A 19,926-nucleotide genomic window follows, 5' to 3' on the forward strand; every position below is an offset into this window, starting at 1 on the left:
TGGGACTGCCGGGGCTGCCGGGGCTGGAACTGGCAGGCCACGACAAACCAGGCGCTGGAAGTCGGGGCGGAGGGGAGAGGGGAGGGGAGGGGCCTGGAGGGTGGCCGGGCGCGCCCTAGCGGCGGGGGGCAGTCAAATCCAGGCGCATCTGTGAGCGAGCTTCACTAACAGCGGTAGCGCATTGACTAGCAGGATATTCACCGCGGTGGCGTGGCGTAGCGGCGCAGCCGGCTGGGGGCTTTTTATTTGCAGTTGTTGGTTTTCTCTCTTGTTTTCTCTCTCTCCCGCTCACCGACTAAATGGCCCACTCTTTGTTCAGCACCATATCGTTTTTATTTGTCTGTTCGACCGGGGCGGTGTGGTGCTGACGGCTTAGAGGTGGGTCTTGCTCTTGATGAAGCTGCGCACGTCGGGGCTGCCCACGTGCGTGTACACGCCGGGGTACTGGGCCTGGGCGCAGCCGTGGCCGAAGGACACGATGCCGACCTGGACGCCGGAGCCGTCCACCAGGGGGCCGCCGCTGTCGTACTGTAACCAAGGCGACGACGAGCCTTAGCCTCATGGCAACACTCGCCTTTGTGCCTACACTGTCCCGATGCACGGTGGGCCAGACGGGCCAGACGACCGGTGGAGCGGCCAAAACTCCAGACGCGTTTTGAGCTCCAGAGTCGCTAAACAGGCCTCGAACCGAACGTGTGACCCCACCAATGGATTCCTCGTTCGGAGAGCAGCCCATTGGTGGGGTCACACGTTCGATTCGAGTCCTATTTAACGAAACGACTCTGGAGCTCAAAACGCGTCTAGAATTTTGGCCGCTCCACTGGTCATCTGGCCCGCTGTGCGATGGTGGCTTACAGTGCACGCGTCCTTGCCGGGCGCCGCGGCGCAGATCATCCTGCTGGTGAGCACGGCGTTGTACGAGGAGTGGCAGGTCGTCCTGCTCACCACGCGCACCGTCACCTTGCGCAGCTGCGTGGGCAGGTTGGGGCCGAGCAGGGCGGCGGGGCTCGCGGCGGACCGGTGTCGCCACAGCATGCGCTTCTGGGGCTGGAAAGAGAAAGAAAACAGATTTTATTTGGTTACACCATGCGTAAATTTCAGGAAAAACATTAACACAAAAAAATAACACTGGTTAGGGGGAACTTTGGCAGACTTGAGTGGCAGCACTGCTAGCCCTGTGCGAGGGCGCCTGCGAGTCCGGAGATGCAGTCCCGTCGCACAGGGCTGCACCCGGTTTGCCTACCCGGCAGGCGTCAGGCGCGTCGGCCCAGAGTCCTACAGTGGGAGAGAAACGCCGTGCCTGTCCGCACCTTCTGACAGCGAAATCTGCCATACTTGTCACTCCCGGACCGCTGGACCGTTTCCGCCGTTTCACTCGGGGAGGCAGACGGCAGACGAATTATTGTTTACGTTCGGGTTGTTGGCTTGTCGAGTATGGCAAAGTGCGCGTTGCGCGTGGCATTTTCACAGTTGACCTTTCTCTCCCACTCTAGGACTCTACGTCGCACAGTGGGCCAGAGGACCGGTGGAGGCGGCCAAAACTCGAGACGCGTTTTGAGTTCCAGAGTTGCTAAGCAGGGCTTGAACCGAACGTGTGACCCCACCAATGGGTTCCTCGTTCGGAGAGCAATCCATTGGTGGGGTCACACGTTCGGTTCGAGTCCCATTTAGCGACTCTGGAGCTCAAAACGCGTCTAGAGTTTTGGCCGCCTCCACCGGTCTTCTGGCCCACTGTGCGTCGGCTGGGTTGGCGTTGGCACGCAGCCTGCAGGCGGATTCGCTTTCATCGCTCTGTCTCTCTCGCACTCATGGGGCGTTCCGCACGGGTGCGAGAGAGACAGAGCGACGAAAACAACTCTCGGAATCGGGCTTCACTGAGTGACGCACCCGCTGGCGCTGGTGCGGTGCTGCGACCACGGACAAGGTCCGGCGAGGTCCTTTAGCAGATTAGCCTATCCACTTTGCCGGCAGCCGGCACAGGGGATTCACAAAAAAAGGCCTCATTTTACCGTACGCAATTCCACGAGGCCACGCACAGTGGGCCAGAAGACCGGCGGAGGCTGACAAAACTCTAGACGCGTTTTGAGCTGCGGAGTCGCTAAACAGGCCTCGAACCGAACGTGTGACCCCACCAATGGATTCCTCGTTCGGAGAGCAATCCATTGGTGGGGTCACACGCTCGGTTCGAGTCCCGTTCGGCGACTCTGGAGCTCAAAACGCGTCCGGGATTTTGCCGCCTCCACCGGTCTTCTGGACCACTGCGGGACGGCCCCAAAGCGAAAGCGGCCTCTTTGTGTGTATGCGTACCGTGGTGAGCCCCCAGCCGCTGACGACCACGGGGATGTTGGTCTGGGGCTCCTTGCCGCTCGGCGGCAGCACCACGGGCTTGATGGTGGCGCCCAGGCTGAGCGCCGAGGCCAGCTCCAGCACGGCCACGTCGCTGTCGTATATGCCGTGGACGTACTTGGGGTGCACGCTGGCCGCGCGCACCGCCACCAGGGACCCGCCCATCTGCAGCTTGTCCGTGCCGGCGCGGACGCCCAGCGAACTCACGGGGTGGCTGCGGGTCACGGGTTCAAATACCGGCATCACTTGTTGTGGTTATTTTCCTTCGAGGCCTCTTGGAACTGGTTTTATCTCGCTCACCCGTAGACGCAGTGCGCCGCGGTGAGGATCCACTTGTTGGACAAGACCGATCCCCCGCAGTGGTGGGCCTTCTTCAGCTCGATGGACACCTGCCACAAAGCACCAATGAACAACAAGTACTAAAATAATGGCACCACCGCGTTGGGGTGCTTTGCGTGACTGTACGTCACCTGGTAGGGCACGCTCTTGATGTCGGCCGTGTCGCCCCCGATGATCTCGAGACCCGTCTCAAGGGCGGGCACGCCTGAAACCACAACATAACCTCAATGGGTTTTTTTGTGACAATGACCTGACAGTGCTGAAGCGGGTTTAACGTTTTCTCCCTGACTTGAGGCGAGGGGTGAATCACTCGGTGTTTTAATGTATGTACACATGAGTACGTAGAGTACACCTGATAATGCTCATATTGTTAACGTTTTTACGCGTTTTTTTAAACGATACCGAAACCGAAATTTGGTTATTTCCGCCCTTTTAAAAATTGGGATCACACATGAGTACACTAGTAATTCACCCCTCGCTTGAGGCCGATCGACCAGGCATCAAACCAAACCCACGGACTGCAGCGCAGGGTCGGCGCATAGGATTGGCTCTAGGTGACGTCACCGGGGCACAGTGGGCCAGAAAACCAGTGGAGGCGGCCAAAACTCTAAACAGGTTTTGAGCTCCAGAGTCGCTAAATAGGCCTCGAACCGAACGTGTGACCCCACCAATGGATTGCTCTCCGAACGAGGAATCCATTGGTGGGGTCACACGTTCGCTTCGAGTCCTGCTTAGCGACTCTGGAGCTCAAAACGCGTCTAGAGTTTTGGCCGCCTCCACTGGTCTTCTGGCCCACTGTGCGGGGTCGGCACCCTTCGCTTACCGCTGGGCAGCGCGGCGGCCGCCGCCAGCAGGAGGCACAGGCACACCGGGAGGCACGGCGACATTCTCTGCGTTGCCGTGTGTTCTGGCGGTTGGCCGCCGGCCGCGCTTTTAATATGCATCGCGCCCTGTCCGCGCCAGCCGATTCTCTCTCTCTCTCCTCCTGCAGAACGCCCCTCCGGTGCGAGAAGGACAGAGCGACGCGACAACGATAAGGAGACGAGAGGTTTTCGCCGCGCAAACCACTCGACTCACCCGATCAGGGGAATATTAACAACGATTCGAGGAGGAAGTGGCGACTCGGTGGCAGAGGTGGAGTGCGTCCGGTGCGCCACCTGTGGGCAATCTTTGTCAATCTTTGTCCGTCTTCCACGGATTTCTCGGCTGCTTTGCGTTTCGCGCGCAGCGCCAGAACGCCGCACTCGTTTTGTTTTGCGGTGTATCGGGCGCTAATCGGCGCGGGATGGGACGGCGCTCAAGTGTGCAGACAACACGGACAACACTGGTTTGCTCCTTGCATCGCGCCGCGAGTATGCATGTTCATGTTGTCAGTGGCAGCAGGAAGAGCGGCAATCGGATGGTCTATCTTGCATTGCTTTCCCGTTTGGACCGCTAAATAGCCCCGTTCACGCAGCACGCAGCGCGCGCGTGGCCTGACCCAAACGAGAGGGTCTAGCTTCGCGTAGAGTCGACTCTCTAAAGTGATGAGGCAAACGCTGGCGGTTCAAGCGTCCCTTTCCGCTGATAGCGCACCAGTCCACGATTCCGAGAGTCGTTTTCGTCGCTCCGTCTCTCTCGCACTCATGGGGTGTCCCGTAAGGCGCGAGAGAGACACAGCGACAAAAATGACTGATGAAATCAGTCCGCCGGCGCTGTCGGTACTGGCGCCGCCGAGGGGCAAACAACTTGAATTTGGGTGTACATTTTCCTTGAAATAACGTAAAATAACGGTGAAATAACCTGAAATAATGGTGAAATAACGTTGAAATTACGGTGAAATAACGCGAAATAACGTTCAAATACCCTTGAAATAACAATGAAATAACGTAAATTTGAAATAACGGTGTACAAATTTTGACGAAGTTGTTTGCCCCTCGGGCGCCGCTGTCTGGTCGTGACTTGCTGCCAAGCAGCGAGGTGTCGGTTGCCAGTGTGTGCCACACTGTGTGAACCGGGACGGCCAATATCCGCTTCCGGCCGCCGCTTCCTGCCACTCGCCGTCGCTCTGTCTCTCTCGCACTCGTTGGGCGCGTCGGACGTCGCGCGGACGTCGCGTGACGCGGACCGGTGAGCCGGATCACCGGAGCCCCTCCGGCCGAGGCGGAGGAAGCGAGGCCCGCATTGATTTCTTTCCGACGCGGGGATGAGGACGCCGAAGACGGAGGAGACGAGGCGAGACGAGCAGAGACGCGGGGTCGTCAGGGCAAAGACGGCTCCGTCTCTCTCGCACTCGCGGGGGCTCGCCGTAGGGGTGTGAGAGTGAGAGAGAGAGAGCGAGAGAGAGAGAGAGAGAGAGAGAGAGAGAGAGAGAAGAGAGAGAGAGAGAGAGAGAGAGAGAGAGAGAGAGAGAGAGAGAGAGAGAGAGAAAGAGGGAGAGAGAGAGAGAGAGAGAGAGCAGCGAAGCACGGAACCTGCCCTCTAGCCCCGCGCCGCGCCGCGCCGCGCCTTGGCGAGTTTATTCAGTCACAACTCCATTCCTCCCCTCGGCGGGGCTCCGCCGCGCCGCCATCGTCGCCGGGGCCCCGCACGGTAGAGGGCGAGGGGCAGGGCCGGCAGGGATGGCCTGGCAGGGCCGCGGCAGGGCAGGGGTCAATTCAATCACACGCGAGTCCTCCTTCTCCGTCGCACCCCTCTCCCTCCGCCGGTCGCACCCTTGCCGCGCTTGCCGCGCCACGCCCGCCTCCCCGGGGTGTCGTTACCGTCGTTACAGTGAATCTCGCCAGCCGGATCTGCCTGGCCTGGCGGCCTGGCCGTCAGTCCGCGGTGCAAGCGGGGCGCGCGCTGGTCGGGGTGCATCCGCCAAAACCGAAAAGGTGCGCACGCAGCCACCCTGCACACAGTGGGCCAGAAGACCAGTGGAGGCAGCCAAAACTCTAAACGCGTTTTGAGCTCCAGAGTCGCTAAATGGGACTCGAACGTGTGGCCCCACCAATGGATTGCTCTCCGAACGAGGAATCCATTGGTGGGGTCACAAGCTCGCTTTGAGTCCTGTTTAGCGACTCTGGAGCTCTAAACGCGTCTAGAGTTTTGGCCGCCTCCATTGGTCTTCTGGCCCACTGTGCTGCAACGCGCTCCCATTTTCGCGCTTGTCCGTTTTTGTCCCCATTTTCGGCGACTCTCGGAAAACGCGGTGCTCTCGCCGGGACGAGCAGAGAGGCCGAACCGAACGGCGGAAACAACGCGGACTGTCAGATGCAGCGCTGTGTATTCCGTCGATTTATTGACCACCCCGCCGCGCCCCGCCCCGCCGCGCCATCTTCCACCTTGTCACATTCCTGTCAAGTCCACCCACCGCCCCATCCGCGGCGCCGCGACAGTCCCGACAGCACCGCCGGCCACAAACTGTTACGCCGCACAGTGGGCCAGAAGAGCGGTGGAGGCGGCCAAAACTCTAGACTCGTTTTGAGCTGCAAAGTCGTTAAACAGGGCTTGAACCGAACGTGTGACCCCATCAATGGATTCCTCGTTCGGAGAGCAATCCATTGGTGGGGTCACACGTTCGATTCGAGTCTCATTTAGCGACGCTGGAGCTCAAAGCGTGTCTGGAGTTTTGGCCGCCTCCACTGGTCTTCTGGCCCACTGTGCCCCGGCCCAGCCCGGCAGCGGCAGCCCGTGCAGACTCCGGCCCGCTCCGGCCCCACCCAATCGATTGGAGCTGCGAGCACGGCGGGTCCTTTCCGTCCTTTCTGTAGGCTTTCCGGGCGGTGCCTCCGTCTCTCTCGCACCCCCAGCGGACCTGGCGGACCCCAGCGGGCCGCCCCGTGGGTGCGAGAGAGACGGAGCGACGAGAGCATTGCTGGGCCGTGGACGCCGTGGACGCGGTCGACGCGGTGCCTCGCTGCGGTGCGGCGGGTCGGTCTCGGGCGGGTCTCGGCCGGGCCAGGGGCGGGAGGAAAGGGTAATCCCATTGGTCGTCCGGAGGCGCGCTTTGATGTCGCCCTGTTACGATTGGTCGCTGCCTCTCTGTCTCCCTCTCTCTCTCTCTCTCTCTCTCTCTCTCTCTCTCTCTCTCTCTCTCTCTCTCTCTCTCTCTCTCTCTCTCTCTCTCTCTCTCTCTCTCTCTTCTCCCTCTCTCTCTCCCTCTCCCCCAGGCGCCCACCCCATGCCTTTCCGTGTCGGGAGTGTTACATTCGCAGAGATTAAAATTCAGGGCACGGCGCTGGTGTTAGTTTAATCCACGCGGCACCCCTTTAGTAATTCACTTTGCAGCGAAGCAGCAGACTGATTCCGAGAGTCGTTTTCGTCGCGCCGATTCGGGACGCCCAATGCGTGCGAGAGAGACAGAGCGACGAAATAACGACTCTCGGAATCAGTCCGCAGGCCACTGCTGCCCCTCCACAGCCAGCCCACTCGACTCCGCCTGACTTCCCTGCGTACGTTGGGTTGCCTACCAGCAGGCGTTTTCAAAACTGCCATTGATGCGTTGCTGGTGGACCGGTCACAAAAGCAGTGACCCCGTTGATACTCCACGCGCGGGGTGATCCCCACATGACCCGCCAAAGAGTCACTTGGGCACGGAGTATCGCCGGGTTCATTTCTGAGGCGACTGATACACCAGTATTCCATCCTCTGCAGGGCAGAAACTCAGCGCCACCGATCTTCCTTTCCCCCTCGCTCTTGACGCTCTTTCCCGCTTTTGCTCTCTCCCCAGAACTGGATTTCCCTCAGTTTAAAAAGCGCGCCACGACTGCGAATAAAGCAGCACTGTTTTCATTTGTTTCGCAATATGAATCTGAATCACGTTCTCTTCGAAGTGTTTTGTTTAGCAGACTGTTGTGAAGATGTGAAGTTTTACCCGTACCGTAACCTTTGCGGCCTTAGTGAAAGATGCTGTAATTGATCCGTTTGTGTAAATTTGTGCTTGTCAGCGCCTGCAGTCCCGTCAGCGATGTCTCTGACGTTTCGGCTATTTAGCCGGAACTACCGATCGGCTCTGTTGAGAATAATTTCGTGTCAAAACAGTTACTTGCGCAAGGGGTCCGGTCCCTGCAGACTGCAAATTCATCAGTCACAGTTTACCTTTTGTGAAAATTACTGCCGTACCTATGCTAGTAAAGTGAATGCGAGCCCGTGCTGGAAGTGTGGCAAGTCTGGGAGAGAGGCCAGGTTTTTCTGCAAGGACTGCAACGCGTTGCAGAAGCCGAACAAAAATTACAACTATTTTCACCTTTTGGATCTGAGTGAGACATTTGACGTCGACTCCAGTGAGGTATCCAAGAAATTTCGACAGCTTCAGGCTGTACTCCACCCTGATAAATTTTCCAATGCATCTGATGTAAGTAGTTTGTGTCATTTCTTTTTCTGGAAAGTTCAATGTTCCCTTTTCATCAAACAGTTAAATTTTTGTTCACTAGGATGAAAAGGAGTTCTCAGCTGAGCTATCCTCATTGGTTAACAAAGCCTTTAGGACCCTCTCAAACCCTTTAGAAAGAGGACTATATTTACTCCAGCTCCACAACACGCCTATTCTCGAGGAAAATACGTCATTTAATAAAGAATTTCTGTTTGAGGTAAGATAAGTGCAAGTTACTTCCAAATCTTTCCACACACTTTTTCTTATCAAAATTTGTCTCTAGATCATGGAGCTAAATGAAGAACTTGAGTCTATTTCAAATTTAAATGAGCTGAAGACCTTCCATTCCAAGAACAGAGAAGTGTTGAAATCAATTCAGAAGTGAGTATGATTTGGAGTACGTAATTGTATGCTGAATGTGTTTCGTTTACTTCATTTCTTTCCTCTTTAGGAAAGTTTCAGAGTTGTTCACTGGCCAAGACATTCCAAAAGCTAGGACTGCTTTGATGGAAATGAAGTATTATGTAACATTGGAAGAGAAAATAAAGGAGAAGCTTCTGCAGCTTGAAGCAACAAACTGAATACAAAAATGTTTTTAGTTTATTGTTGAGAAAAAAAAAACCCATATTGATAGTTTCTGACAAAACCATTAAATATTTTAAATGGTAAGTGGAGTTATTAAATTCTCACTACTACAACTAAACCAGGACCAATCAATTAAATCCAAAATATAATGGCTGTCAAATAAATCTTTACCCTAGGCTTATCTAACATTATTTTCAGTCCATGATTCTATCCAGCTTTCTATCCTGTCTAAGTTGCTTTCTTTATCTGCTAGAGTGTTGCTGGGAATCTCATGAACAATTTCTTCGTCATAGGAAGACTTTGCTTCTTCCAGCAAAGTCTGGAAAATCTCACACTCTACATTTTCAGTGAGCTTTGTGCCAGTGTATCCCCTGAAAAAGTTGCAAAAGGTACAAATAAAATTTTATTATGGGTAAATACGCAAAAATTCTCTCTGAATACTTGATAGAAAACACTTGCCGCTCATGTAGTCTGTCATACAAAATTGTATTATCAGTTCTTGTGACAAATACAATATCAAACCATCTCTCAGGGAAAAATTCACATCCATGGTAATCGACTATCTTACCACCACTGGCCATGATTGGTTCCATCGTATCGAGCAACTTTAGGAAAAATAGAAGTGTAGCAGTTAGATATTGACAAGTAATACATTGATTGTTAAGCATAGGGGTGTGTACCTTGTCTTCGTTCAAAATATTGCTTTGATACTCCTCATCAAATCCGCTGACACAGTCCCAGTCAGTAGCCAGTTTTGATACTTCCAGCCATTGGAAGCCGGTACGCTCCGCCAGTTCCTTACAGAGGGTTGACTTCCCTGTACCAGGAGTCCCTAGAAGAAACGAATCAACATAAATCTATTTAAATATCACCTTTCAAATTTTCACAATCGTAGAGATTTTTATCAAGTTTCTAAGAATGGAAACTGAAATAAGTAACTGTCAACACTGATGTATGCTGTTGCTGTTCTCATACAGAATATTCCCTCTTCTTGTGAATCTTTACCTGTGATCATAATATTCGGTTTCGTGCGAACAGGGGCAGGCGACATCGTGATAATGGTTTCCAACACTCAAAATGCGTAACTTAAAAGAGTTAACAACATCAGACCCCGATCACCAACCTCTCTAAAAGCATGCGTGTTTTGCTTTCTGCTCTCTGGGTTATTTGCAGTTCATTCTACTCTGCAAATAAGTATTACTTATAGGCAGTTTCAATCATTCATGACTTGACTTCTGTCACTTCTGTCTTCTGGTAAAACATCAACATTTCTGGTGTGAGTGTTAATATTTCCTTCATTTCAGTATTATTTGCTTTAGCTTCACCCCAAAAGGAATGTGTGTTATGCTGTTCTGTTACAAAACATTTAGGTTATATCTTCACTTTGCATCTGACTTCTGTGCATCTTGTATTTTTCTTCTGTTCTAGTGTTCTTTGATGTGGAAGAAGTGACACTTCCCTAAATCATGGAGATCCCGCAGCTTGGTGAGCGTTGCTTTGTCAGTTCCTGCGCTCAGCTTGACTTTCTGCCTGTGAAATGCACACATTGTTCCCAAAATTTTTGTAAGGATCATTCGTTTCCATTGAACCATGAATGTCCAGATGTACCCGATAAGACTGTTTCTGGGCCTTTGTCTTCAACCATTCAAAGTTATAAGTGCTCTTACGATGACTGTTCTGAAAAGGAGGTGATGGAACTTTTGTGCACTTACTGCAAAAAACATTTTTGTGTTTCGCATCGGCATCATGGCTGTAATACTCCTAGAAGAGAAGCGCAACGGGCTCGTCGTGAAAGGTTTGAGGCTCCCAAAAGACAATTTAAAGTAGCTAAAGAGGCTGTAAATAAGATAATTGATGCAAAAATCGAAAAGAACCGTAACCTGTCTGGTGCAAAACAGGAAACTGCTAATAAAATTCAGGTCATGAGACTAAAACAGAAAGCCACTGGTCGACGCACTGTTCCTGAGTCTTTGCGGGTCTATTTCCTTATTCATTGGATCCCTACTGCTGCCACTGAGTCAGAAAATAAGGCTGTGTTTGTAAGCAAAGATTGGCCTTTAGGAAGAGTGGTTGATAATATTGCTGATACATGCAAAATCTTAACAGATCCAAACCCATCTGCCCCTAAACTGAGATTATTCCATATGAATGGTGAGATCTTATCAGAAGATATGGCAATTCCCCTTCAAAAATTACTGGAGGACAAAGTCACCATTGATGGTGCTAGTCTGATTGCTGACTTTTATTCTGTATCAGAGCATGGAGAATCTTCAACTGATAAGTGATTGTCTACTGTTACTAGAAAAATCTGTCCTGAAACTATGTCCCAAATATATTAAGATGAAATTAAGATATTTAATAAACCGTTAAACAACAGTCTATAAAGCTTGAGGATTTTTTCTCTTCCCTCAATTTTCCTCTCATTTGTTTCTCATAAAAGGGTAGGGTAGATAAGACAAAATCAAACAGCTTCATTTGCTAAATCTTTTATTTAACATAATATACAATGATCTAATACATTAATAATAGCATTTTAAAATCAGCTTCACTGGAATGGAGGCTGCAAGCATTAGTATTAAGCCAAACCAATACTGATCTTTTCTTTCAAATTACAAATCAAACTGCCAATTAATTTCCATGCAGCTGAGTGCAATAATACTACAAGACACAAGAATGAACACTTCCTGCTGAAACCATTGTAGCGATAAAAGAAAATTATGACTGCCAGAGAAGCTGTCATTTACATAAAAATACAATTTGAAAGACATTGTCTCTCAAAGCCTCAAATTTGTGAAGAACAGGACATAAACAATCTAGGATTTGAAGGAACCACAAAGGTGATTATATTAATGGATAAAACTACCACACCAATTAACTAGTGTTGCCTCTTTGGATCCTATTGTGATAACCACTTCATAGCAAAATTTTAAAATGGCAAATAAGTTGTTAGCACTTTTTTCAGCAGATTTGAATTTTCTGTGAATGCCTCACTTAATATGGGAAACAAGAGTTTGAAGCAGTACATCCACTGCCACATCATGATTATCAGCTGAGGACATGGCCACGGTTAACTAAGCCAACAGAATTAATTAAAGAGCAGTGATTCTAGCATGAGCAAACATAATCAGTTTCAGAGAGCATTTCAGATCGGAATTCAATATGCCTGATAGGTTCCTATTCCTCAATGGAACAATCTTTTTAAAAAATCACTCAATGCATAAAGAGCCTCAATAACAAGAACAACTTTGATATGCATATCTTTTGTGAAACAGAACGCCAAAATTAAACATCAAAAGGCAACTTTGGTGTGCAAGAAAAATAGTTTAAATGCTAGTTACATCCATAAAACAAAAATAGAGCTATAAATGCTGGTAAATGAAACTGCGTGACTTGGCAAATATAATGTGACGCAAAACATGCACTGAGCATGTGACTAGGCTCCAACAATCCAAAAACATGTAACTTGATTTAAATTTTAAAATAATTTACAGGGTCTTACAAATGCATCATTTGAAAATAATTTACAGGGTCTTACAAATGCATCATTTGAAATTCAACCATCACAAGCAACAATACATATTGTTGTATACACCAGCTGAATTTTAATTCCCAGTTTACTTGTATGGCAAAGAGTGTCTGACCTAAAAGTACAGTAAGTTAAAAGTTTAGACAAGCAAGACTTGGATAAAAAAATAATTTCAAGATGATAGCCACCCTTTCCATACAATCTTAGTAGAAATGTCCTCCTTCAGCTGGGGCACAGGAGTACAGATCATGTAATAATTTAAAGTAACAAACCTAACAATTAAAAGTGATCCCAAAGAAGCCACTTCAGTGAACTTCAATATAACAGCTTCAGTAAATATAGAAAAATCCAAAGATAGGAAACAAAACGCCATTTTCTTAAACTGAAAATAAGAAATGGAAGGATTCAAGAAATCTTGCAACAAATTGCTTCAATATAACAAAATAGAACAAATTTTAACTTTTTATAATGTAAATACACCTGTGAATTACTTGACACAACAAAATACAGACAACAGATCACTACAGATTAAATATATCAGTACAGTACTTAAGTACCACTTTACAAGTATCCGTAAGTTAAAATCAAATTAAGTGGTGATACATAAGGGTTGTTTTTCTTCCACTGACAAAATTTTGTAAAGAAAAGACTATTTAAAAAAACTGATGCCAAAAATAAGCCATATCTATTACAGTCTGACTGAATGGAATGTCTAAGCCATTCTAACTCAAGGATTAAAGAACTTGAATAAATATTCTAGCAGGACTTTATGATAGATATCTGGGTTGTGAATCAAACAGGTACAGGAAGTCTGAATTGCAATCATCAAATATCACCAGCAAAAAAAATAGTTCAATCTTCAATACGGTATCTTTTAATGACTTGATTCAGCATACTTCAGTTTAAAACAAAAACAAAAACATGTATGTAACATAAGCATGACAATAAGATTTTCCATTTAATAAATACACAGAAAGAAACAAAATGATATCACACCAAAGAATACAACGGCTCTCCCAATAGTCTCTCTATACACACATCACACTCCTGATGCACGGTATCACAGTTTTGCAATGGAAAACTTACGATGAAATTGATTAAAAATGATATTTGAATTGAAAACATATGCACACTGGTAAGCAATAACAATGGACACATAATCAATTTACATTTTAACAGATATATCTACATAAACTATTACATATGCACTTTTGCAACAATTGCACCCGAGGCAGAATTGAACATTTGTGAAAATGTTAATGCTACCAGTTAAATATAGCAACAATGGGGTACATTGGTTACAGAAAAAACAAGCATAGACTTGCAATGCTTTGAGAGAAGCTTTCCACACCCTAAGGACTAAGTACTCAATAATCATTAGAGATGCTGAGACTAGGTTTAGCCCCTTGGCACTAAGCACAAGGAGCGGTTTTGTAAATGCCTGCATCTGAAGTAACAGTAAAGCAAAATTTGTAGACCTTGAGATTTTTCAGCTTGTGAATGACTAGTGTGGATCCCCCTCATTCACACCACTCTTCACCTCTGCTGCTCCACTGTCATCATTTGTTGACTCTTCCTGTTAAAAACAATTTTAGGGAGGTGTAATGTTTGTATTGTACACACTTGAAACATTGACAAACTTGAGGCACCTACCTCTCTTTCCTCAATAGGAGTAGAAGCAATTTGGCTGGACTCTCCATCAGTCTCTTCTGTGTGGGGCGTTTTTGGAAGCAGATTTTCTAAACCTAGAATTAAACCCTCAAACTCAGCATTTTGACCTGCCGCTGTATCTGAAGACGATTCCCGTTTCTCTCTCCTCTGACTTTCATGCATCACATGAAGTTGCTCTCGACATCTTTGAAGCTCACGTCTCAATCTCTCTCTCTCTTCATCTCGTTCTTTCATCATCTTTAATAATTGTGTTAATTGAGCACTAATCGATGATGAGACATCTATCAATCGATCAACAGGGACAGTTGGTATGCAAACTGAACGACGGTCCAAACGAGGTGATGTTCCTACTGAAGCGACAACTGTGTCCTCTTCAGATACTCTTAAACTTTCATTCAATACAGAAGATAACAAATTCACTGCAAAATAAAAGAGAAGGACATCCTAAGTGTTGTAAACAACTTGTCAAAAAGGGAGCATGACGGTCATATGGACCTAGCCAGAGCGTCTAGAGTTGCCATACCTTGGTTGATAGCAGCAAGGACAACCTCTGCTGCTTCCTTGTCATGGCTGGGCTGTGCAGCAATTTCAGCTATAGTGTTAAAATCTTCGTGAGGCACATGCAAAATGTCAGCCACTAACTGCTGTTTTTCTAAGAGAGCTTGACGAACAGCCTCATCCTTACGCCGTAATCGCTCTAAAAATTGAAGATAAGATAATACAAAACAACAGAATTTGAAAGAATATTTACGGTTCAAATTGTTAAAATAAAATCATACCTATAGGTGTGAGCACAGGCTCAGCTGTTAAGACAGGCCTTTGAGAAATGGTTACTTCAGAGGGTTCAATAAGGGCATTCTCTTCAGTAGTCAATCGTAAAGGCTCACTTCTTCTTTGTAAGGAGGGTGAGACCATAGTTTCTCCTTCAGAAATTCAAAACACATGTTACATTAGAGGAGCTGAGCTTTCAAATGTCAAGAAAGAATTGAGGGAGTTAGGTCATTTTCACATACCTCCTGCTGGAGCTTTGGGGGTTGAAGTTGATTGAGGTGCTTGCATGTTACCACTTGCAACAGGTGTGCTGGTGGAAGACGAATCACTCGCCAATTTGTCTGACACTGATGTATCATCTTCAGGACACCCCTGAGCCACTCCATCATCAGACCTAGAAACCGTCCATTAAGACAATTAGACATAACAAATCATGTTCTGAACAGTCATAGTGCAAAGAGAGAAGATCCGATTCTTACACTTTGGCTTTATCAGTGTCCATGGAATCATCAGCAGTATTATTGGAAACTTCAGATCTTCTACTTCTGTTGTCAGTTTTCTTATGCTTTTCAGCAGCTTCTGATATCCTTCTAAACCAACTGCACACACAAAAAAAAAAAAACATAAATGAATTAAAATAAATAATACAAAATCAATGCAAGAAGTTTACACTATACTTACACTTTTCGTTCAGAAGAAGAAGCTGCTACTAAATCATATATTTGAGCCCCATTATGAGAAGTGTTTACTAGGTAAAGAGCTTTCTTATCTGAAAACAACATAGAGCAAAGAACACATGAGAAAAATACCATTTAGATTGAAATTAATTTGGGGAAAATCAGGTGATTAAGCTGAAGCACATACCAACAGCATTTGGTCGCACCAACACAGTCGATACTTTGATGATTGGGGACAGAGTTGGTGCACGTTCATTAGAGCTAGTGCCACCTGCATTTACATTATAAAACTTTAAAATAAACTTGTCATCTTGTCTTTGCAGTAATATGATGATTTCTTCCATTAGTAGAACATGCAAGTCTACAAATTTCTGTCTGTTGCCAATGCGCCAGCTGAGGGGACCCTCATGTACTAGTTTGTGTTTTGTTATATCCAGGTTCTAAGAGTTGAAGAAAAAAAAATTAAATCATAAAAACGAAAATAAAATCAAACAAAATGAAAGGGGGAGTGGGGAAAGGAGATAGTTACCCGGAACTCTTGTGAAACTGAAAAGTCTAATTTGTCGAATGCACTTCGATCAATACGTTTTTGAATACCCTGCAGTTTCTGTAAATCTTCTTCCTCCTTGACAGCAACATTAACTTGATTAAGAATTTCTTTGCTTCTCTCCAATGCTCTCTGTACTTTGATGTATTCAGCTGATGGAACATCCTCTGTACAGGTTGTGTATTTTAACAAATTTTCAAAGAGCAATGGATATTTTGTTAGACGGAGCATTCCACTAGGAATTATGTCTTTAAGCTGAAGCCTCCGACACATTGGATTGCCTTCAGCTTCACACAGAAAGCTGTGCAGCTTGGCATCTTTTTTCCTCCTTTCTTTTAAAAACTCCAATGAGGTTTGCTGTCTAGCACAAAACTTTGAAGCAGCCTGTTGGAAATCGTCTCCTGCTGGTCCATCAAACTGCAATCAAAATAAAAACGAATTATCATACAGTAAGAGTGATTTAAACAAGGACACAGATGGAGATAAGATGAGAACAGCAATGCTTACCATACTCAGCAATAAATCACCAATTTCACCAACTACAGGGTTTTCTTTACGTTTGATTTTAAAGCTATTATTGAATCCCGAATGCGTTTCTAGCATCTCATCAAGGTTGGCAAATATGAGACCCATGCTCTCAATTGACAAAATACCTGACTCAGCAAGTGGCCTTCTAAATACAAGGTCCAACACTTTAAGGTTACGAACATGGGAGCGTTCAGTATGGAACAGTTCTGCAAAGCAAAATAACAAAAGTTACACAATAATCGAAGATGACCTAAATCTGTGGCTAAAGGCTGTGACCAGTTTAATTCTGACCGTTGATAACTTCCTGCCGCTTCTTCTCCCGAGAGGTGAGACTCTTGAGGACTTCTTCACTCACACTACTAGTCCAGTCTGGCGGGTCTGGTTCAAGTTCAGCATCTGAACCCCACTGAGGTGGTGCTCCTGCACTGCCTGACGCTCCATGACTTGCATGGCCACTGCCTTCTCCAGTGTGGTTGTGCTCCTCAAGACTCCTGGAGAAAGAAAAATAAGACATTATCAAGCCATTCAAGGACCATACCACCACACAATGTTAATAGAAGCTGTAAGCCAGTGGGATGCAAATTGGACTTAATTTGTTAATCGGAAATTGTACCAAGGGGAAGAAGCTACCTATCACTCCGCATTTACTGAACGCTCCAGATGAAGTGACAATCAACACTGCTGTATACCGTACCCTTCCCTTTCCTCACCTGTTGGACAGACTGGAGTTGCTGGAGCTTCCAGAGTGGTAGGCCGCCAGCCCTGGTACTCCGTGTACTCCGTGACTTCCCTGGCCGTCCAAGTCCGCATCACTGCAACCACCACGCCACATCCAGTTACTGTCACGCAAGAGGTAACATTCATAGCCAGCCTAGTTTTATAACTTCATTTTGCATTCATAGCACCGTGTACACCGTCACCTTCAGTTCGTCTACCGAACTGGGCTTCCCCTCCACGAGTAAAGACAAGAGACTTGGACCACATCACGAGTGTGAAAGACAGAGGGCGGGAAGGCAAACACACACCGAACCGAGGGGATGGTCGAACGCGCGTCGAATGCACTGCAGTCCCCACCCTAGGACACCAGGACCGACTAGCAAGCCCGACGAGACGAGCGTACGCGGGGCGACTCACCTCTTGCGCTCCGGGCAATAGGGACCCAGGGGCCCAGGGCCAGGCCCGGGGGCCTTCGACTGACGCCCACTCCTGTCCTCTACATGTCTGGGGGTCACAAAACAACCGGGGGTTAACAGAGTTCCCCGACGGGACAGGGGTACGGTTCAGGCAGGATGGTCAGCCGACCCCATCGGCGTATTCAGTAAATGGCAGGAGGCAAGGCACAAACGGGAAGGAAAGCTATTGGCCACCTATCTAGACTACCCGCTAGCTAAACGCTTCTAGGACCACGTTGACGTTCCCCGCCCCCACTACTTGCTGTGACGGCCTAGCACGGACCGACAGCATCTAAAAAGCGCGCACACACATTTCACGGCAGCACAAACACTCACTTGCTCTTTGACAGGTTCGGATCGCTCGTCTTTCGCCGCTCCCGCAGCTGTTTCTGCAAGCAAGTGAAGACAAAGAGTCATTGCACAGTGATTAACCAGGGAGGATAAAAAATTAAGACGGAAGCTGGTATTTGAACCCGCGGCCGCTTCCTCTTCTTTTACCCCCTCCGCCCCCGGACGCGTCGCTGGCGCGCGGCACGGCTGGCGGTGCCCAGTGTGGCGGTGCCCGGTGGGGCAGGGGCAGGGTCGGCCTGCAAGGTCTGCATTGCCAACCATTGCCACCGGAAGAGCGATCATAATCCGGCTATTCTCAGAGCGAGCGCCGCGCCGCGCCTTCGCTAACTATATCGCGGCCTAGCCAGGCCCCGCCACACAGTGGGCCAGAAGACCGGTGCAGGCGGCCAAAACTCTAGACGCGTTTTGAGCTCCAGGGTCGCTAAGTGGGACTCGAACTGAGCGTGTGACCCCACCAATGGATTCCTCATTCGGAGAGCAATCCATTGGTGGGGTCACACGTTCCGTTCGAGTCCCATTTAGCGACTCTGGAGCTCAAAACGCGTCCGGGGTTTTGGCCGCCTGCACCGGTCTTCTGGCCCACTGTGCGCCAGTGGACGCACAAAGCGCACCGCCGCGGCGAAAAATAACGACAACAAATAAGTCGTTCCCCCGAACGGCGCGAACGGCGCGAACGGGGAAGGCGAGGGGTGCGGCGTTCCGTTATCGCCCACCGGTGCACTGGTAGGCCCGCCGGTAGGCCCCCAGATTAGATACAGCGCCACCGGGGACCGGCGACCGGGGCGGCCCAGAGAAAGGGGTCGAACGCCCCAGGTAAAAGGCCGCGCGAGGATAGGGGAAATAAAGAAATAAATTTTGGAAATAAAATCCGACACCGGAGTTGAACCGAGAGCTTTCCGTTTCGGCCGCGTCCGCCGTCCAAATGCCAAGCGTGCGCGGCGCAGCAAATGCCACAGCCGCTGCCTCGGGGGCGCCTCGAAACGGCGGCGGCGTCGCTCAGAAGGCAGAGGCCGCCACCGGGATTCGAACCTCGGGGCCACGGCGACGCGCGTCACATCGACAGGCAGTCGCCAACAGCTCAGGCGCCTGCGTCGAGACGGCCTGCCAGCCCGCCGAACGCAGCCGCCGCGCGGGACTGCCCGCCTCCAAGGGGCTCCGCAGCTCGCAACACACTCACCTTCTGGGACACGCGCTCGCGGTAGCTCTCCGAGCGGTTGATGTTGGTGCCCGTTCCCGTGCCTTTGCCGGACTTGCCCAGCATTCGCGACGGGCTGCGACAAACAGAAACACAGTCAAACATCGGCAGAAAACAAAACAAAATGAGACCACCAGGAAAACAACGTCAACTACAACTACGACTTTCACCAAGCAGACCGCAGACGGGAAACAAAATACTCAAGGGGTTCTGATTGGGAGACTTACGGGGACGCGGGGCCAGGAGTGGCCGCCAGGGTGAGCAGCTCGGCCACGTCCAGCGGCGAGCGGGGGCGGGGGAGGGGGGAAGGCAGGGGCGGTGTCGGGGACGTCGGGGACTTGGTCGGGGACGGCGGGGGCGGACGGGACTTCTTGGTGGACGGCCGTCGGAACAACATGGCCATGGCGGCCCTGGACGGCGTCGACGACGCGAACCTGGGCCTTTCCGGGGAGGCGCAGGACGCCATCAAAATCCGACACTACTTCTAGGACAGGCTGCGGCTTCACTTTCAGGACACGCAGGAAGGGAGGGGGGGTTCGAACCCGAGCGCGGTACGTGGACACGACTTGAAAGTGGCGCGACGGATCGCCAGGGTCCCAGTGTCCCGACTGGCACACCGTCAGGACCGTCAGGCGCGGCGCGCGCGGCGTCACTACACTAGCAGGCCAGGCGGCCCAGACGGGCGCACGCGCGCCACACTTCCTGTGCTAATTGCTCCTACGGCGATCAAGCCAGCGGCCCACGGCTCACCCGCCCAACAAACGAAACCCGAAAGCCGAAGGGACTCTCTTACCTGGACTCGCCCTGCGACTCGGCCAGACCGCCGCTGCTGGAGGCCGGCAGCGACGCCGTGGGGCTGCCCAGCGACGCCGCCCCGGGGCCG

General features: G+C 49.5%; 5 protein-coding genes across 5 annotated transcripts; 2 read left to right on the top strand and 3 right to left on the bottom strand.

Moving 5' to 3' along the window:
• Nucleotides 1–310: 310 nt before the first annotated feature.
• LOC117646950 (trypsin beta-like) lies at nt 311–3,623 on the bottom strand. Its single transcript, XM_034388342.1, has 6 exons — nt 3,509–3,623; nt 2,817–2,890; nt 2,647–2,735; nt 2,308–2,560; nt 856–1,047; nt 311–528 (listed from the first exon to the last, which is right to left on the bottom strand). The coding sequence occupies exons 1-6, from the start codon at nt 3,570–3,572 to the stop codon at nt 373–375; spliced, it is 828 nt and encodes a 275-aa protein (XP_034244233.1). The 5' UTR covers nt 3,573–3,623; the 3' UTR covers nt 311–372.
• Nucleotides 3,624–7,471: 3,848 nt separating this feature from the next.
• On the top strand, nt 7,472–8,689 carry LOC117646723 (iron-sulfur cluster co-chaperone protein HscB). Its single transcript, XM_034387863.1, has 4 exons — nt 7,472–8,002; nt 8,082–8,237; nt 8,304–8,401; nt 8,472–8,689. Exons 1-4 carry the CDS (start codon nt 7,616–7,618, stop codon nt 8,599–8,601), a joined length of 771 nt encoding a protein of 256 aa, XP_034243754.1. The 5' UTR covers nt 7,472–7,615; the 3' UTR covers nt 8,602–8,689.
• LOC117646725 (adenylate kinase isoenzyme 6) lies at nt 8,599–9,774 on the bottom strand. Its single transcript, XM_034387866.1, has 4 exons — nt 9,611–9,774; nt 9,286–9,437; nt 9,065–9,210; nt 8,599–8,976 (listed from the first exon to the last, which is right to left on the bottom strand). Exons 1-4 carry the CDS (start codon nt 9,654–9,656, stop codon nt 8,784–8,786), a joined length of 537 nt encoding a protein of 178 aa, XP_034243757.1. The 5' UTR covers nt 9,657–9,774; the 3' UTR covers nt 8,599–8,783.
• On the top strand, nt 9,773–10,990 carry LOC117646721 (AN1-type zinc finger protein 1-like). Its single transcript, XM_034387861.1, has 2 exons — nt 9,773–9,879; nt 10,034–10,990. The coding sequence occupies exon 2, from the start codon at nt 10,072–10,074 to the stop codon at nt 10,888–10,890; it is 819 nt and encodes a 272-aa protein (XP_034243752.1). The 5' UTR covers nt 9,773–9,879; nt 10,034–10,071; the 3' UTR covers nt 10,891–10,990.
• Nucleotides 10,991–12,567: 1,577 nt separating this feature from the next.
• LOC117646717 (pleckstrin homology domain-containing family G member 5-like) lies at nt 12,568–19,908 on the bottom strand. The gene is made up of 16 exons (XM_034387851.1): nt 19,837–19,908; nt 19,026–19,119; nt 17,834–17,886; nt 17,460–17,546; nt 17,036–17,137; nt 16,617–16,816; nt 16,305–16,531; nt 15,780–16,214; nt 15,438–15,690; nt 15,255–15,342; nt 15,053–15,172; nt 14,816–14,967; nt 14,582–14,725; nt 14,326–14,499; nt 13,785–14,221; nt 12,568–13,707 (listed from the first exon to the last, which is right to left on the bottom strand). The coding sequence occupies exons 2-16, from the start codon at nt 19,107–19,109 to the stop codon at nt 13,636–13,638; spliced, it is 2,628 nt and encodes an 875-aa protein (XP_034243742.1). The 5' UTR covers nt 19,110–19,119; nt 19,837–19,908; the 3' UTR covers nt 12,568–13,635.
• Nucleotides 19,909–19,926: the final 18 nt, after the last annotated feature.

Source organism: Thrips palmi, unplaced genomic scaffold (assembly GCF_012932325.1).
Source record: "Thrips palmi isolate BJ-2018 unplaced genomic scaffold, TpBJ-2018v1 HiC_scaffold_2, whole genome shotgun sequence".
In the NCBI taxonomy this organism is placed as follows: domain Eukaryota; kingdom Metazoa; phylum Arthropoda; class Insecta; order Thysanoptera; family Thripidae; genus Thrips; species Thrips palmi.

Bases quoted from the DNA above. Each gene is read 5' to 3' on its own strand.
- LOC117646723 (XM_034387863.1), top strand. From the start codon at position 7,616: ATGTCTCTGACGTTTCGGCTATTTAGCCGGAACTACCGATCGGCTCTG. The intron at 8,003-8,081 runs GTAAGTAGTTTG...TTTGTTCACTAG, and splicing joins AATTTTCCAATGCATCTGAT to GATGAAAAGGAGTTCTCAGC. The intron at 8,238-8,303 runs GTAAGATAAGTG...ATTTGTCTCTAG, and splicing joins ATAAAGAATTTCTGTTTGAG to ATCATGGAGCTAAATGAAGA.
- LOC117646717 (XM_034387851.1), bottom strand. From the start codon at position 19,109: ATGCTGGGCAAGTCCGGCAAAGGCACGGGAACGGGCACCAACATCAAC. The intron at 16,817-17,035 runs GTGAGGAAAGGG...TTCTTTCTCCAG, and splicing joins AACTCCAGTCTGTCCAACAG to GAGTCTTGAGGAGCACAACC. The intron at 13,708-13,784 runs GTAGGTGCCTCA...TGTTTTTAACAG, and splicing joins CTCCTATTGAGGAAAGAGAG to GAAGAGTCAACAAATGATGA.
- LOC117646950 (XM_034388342.1), bottom strand. From the start codon at position 3,572: ATGTCGCCGTGCCTCCCGGTGTGCCTGTGCCTCCTGCTGGCGGCGGCC. The intron at 2,891-3,508 runs GTAAGCGAAGGG...TTGTGGTTTCAG, and splicing joins GGCCGCCGCGCTGCCCAGCG to GCGTGCCCGCCCTTGAGACG. The intron at 2,561-2,646 runs GTGAGCGAGATA...CGTGACCCGCAG, and splicing joins GCGGCGCACTGCGTCTACGG to CCACCCCGTGAGTTCGCTGG.
- LOC117646725 (XM_034387866.1), bottom strand. From the start codon at position 9,656: ATGTCGCCTGCCCCTGTTCGCACGAAACCGAATATTATGATCACAG. The intron at 9,438-9,610 runs GTAAAGATTCAC...CGTTTCTTCTAG, and splicing joins ACCGAATATTATGATCACAG to GGACTCCTGGTACAGGGAAG. The intron at 9,211-9,285 runs GTACACACCCCT...TTTTTCCTAAAG, and splicing joins ATATTTTGAACGAAGACAAG to TTGCTCGATACGATGGAACC.
- LOC117646721 (XM_034387861.1), top strand. From the start codon at position 10,072: ATGGAGATCCCGCAGCTTGGTGAGCGTTGCTTTGTCAGTTCCTGCGCT.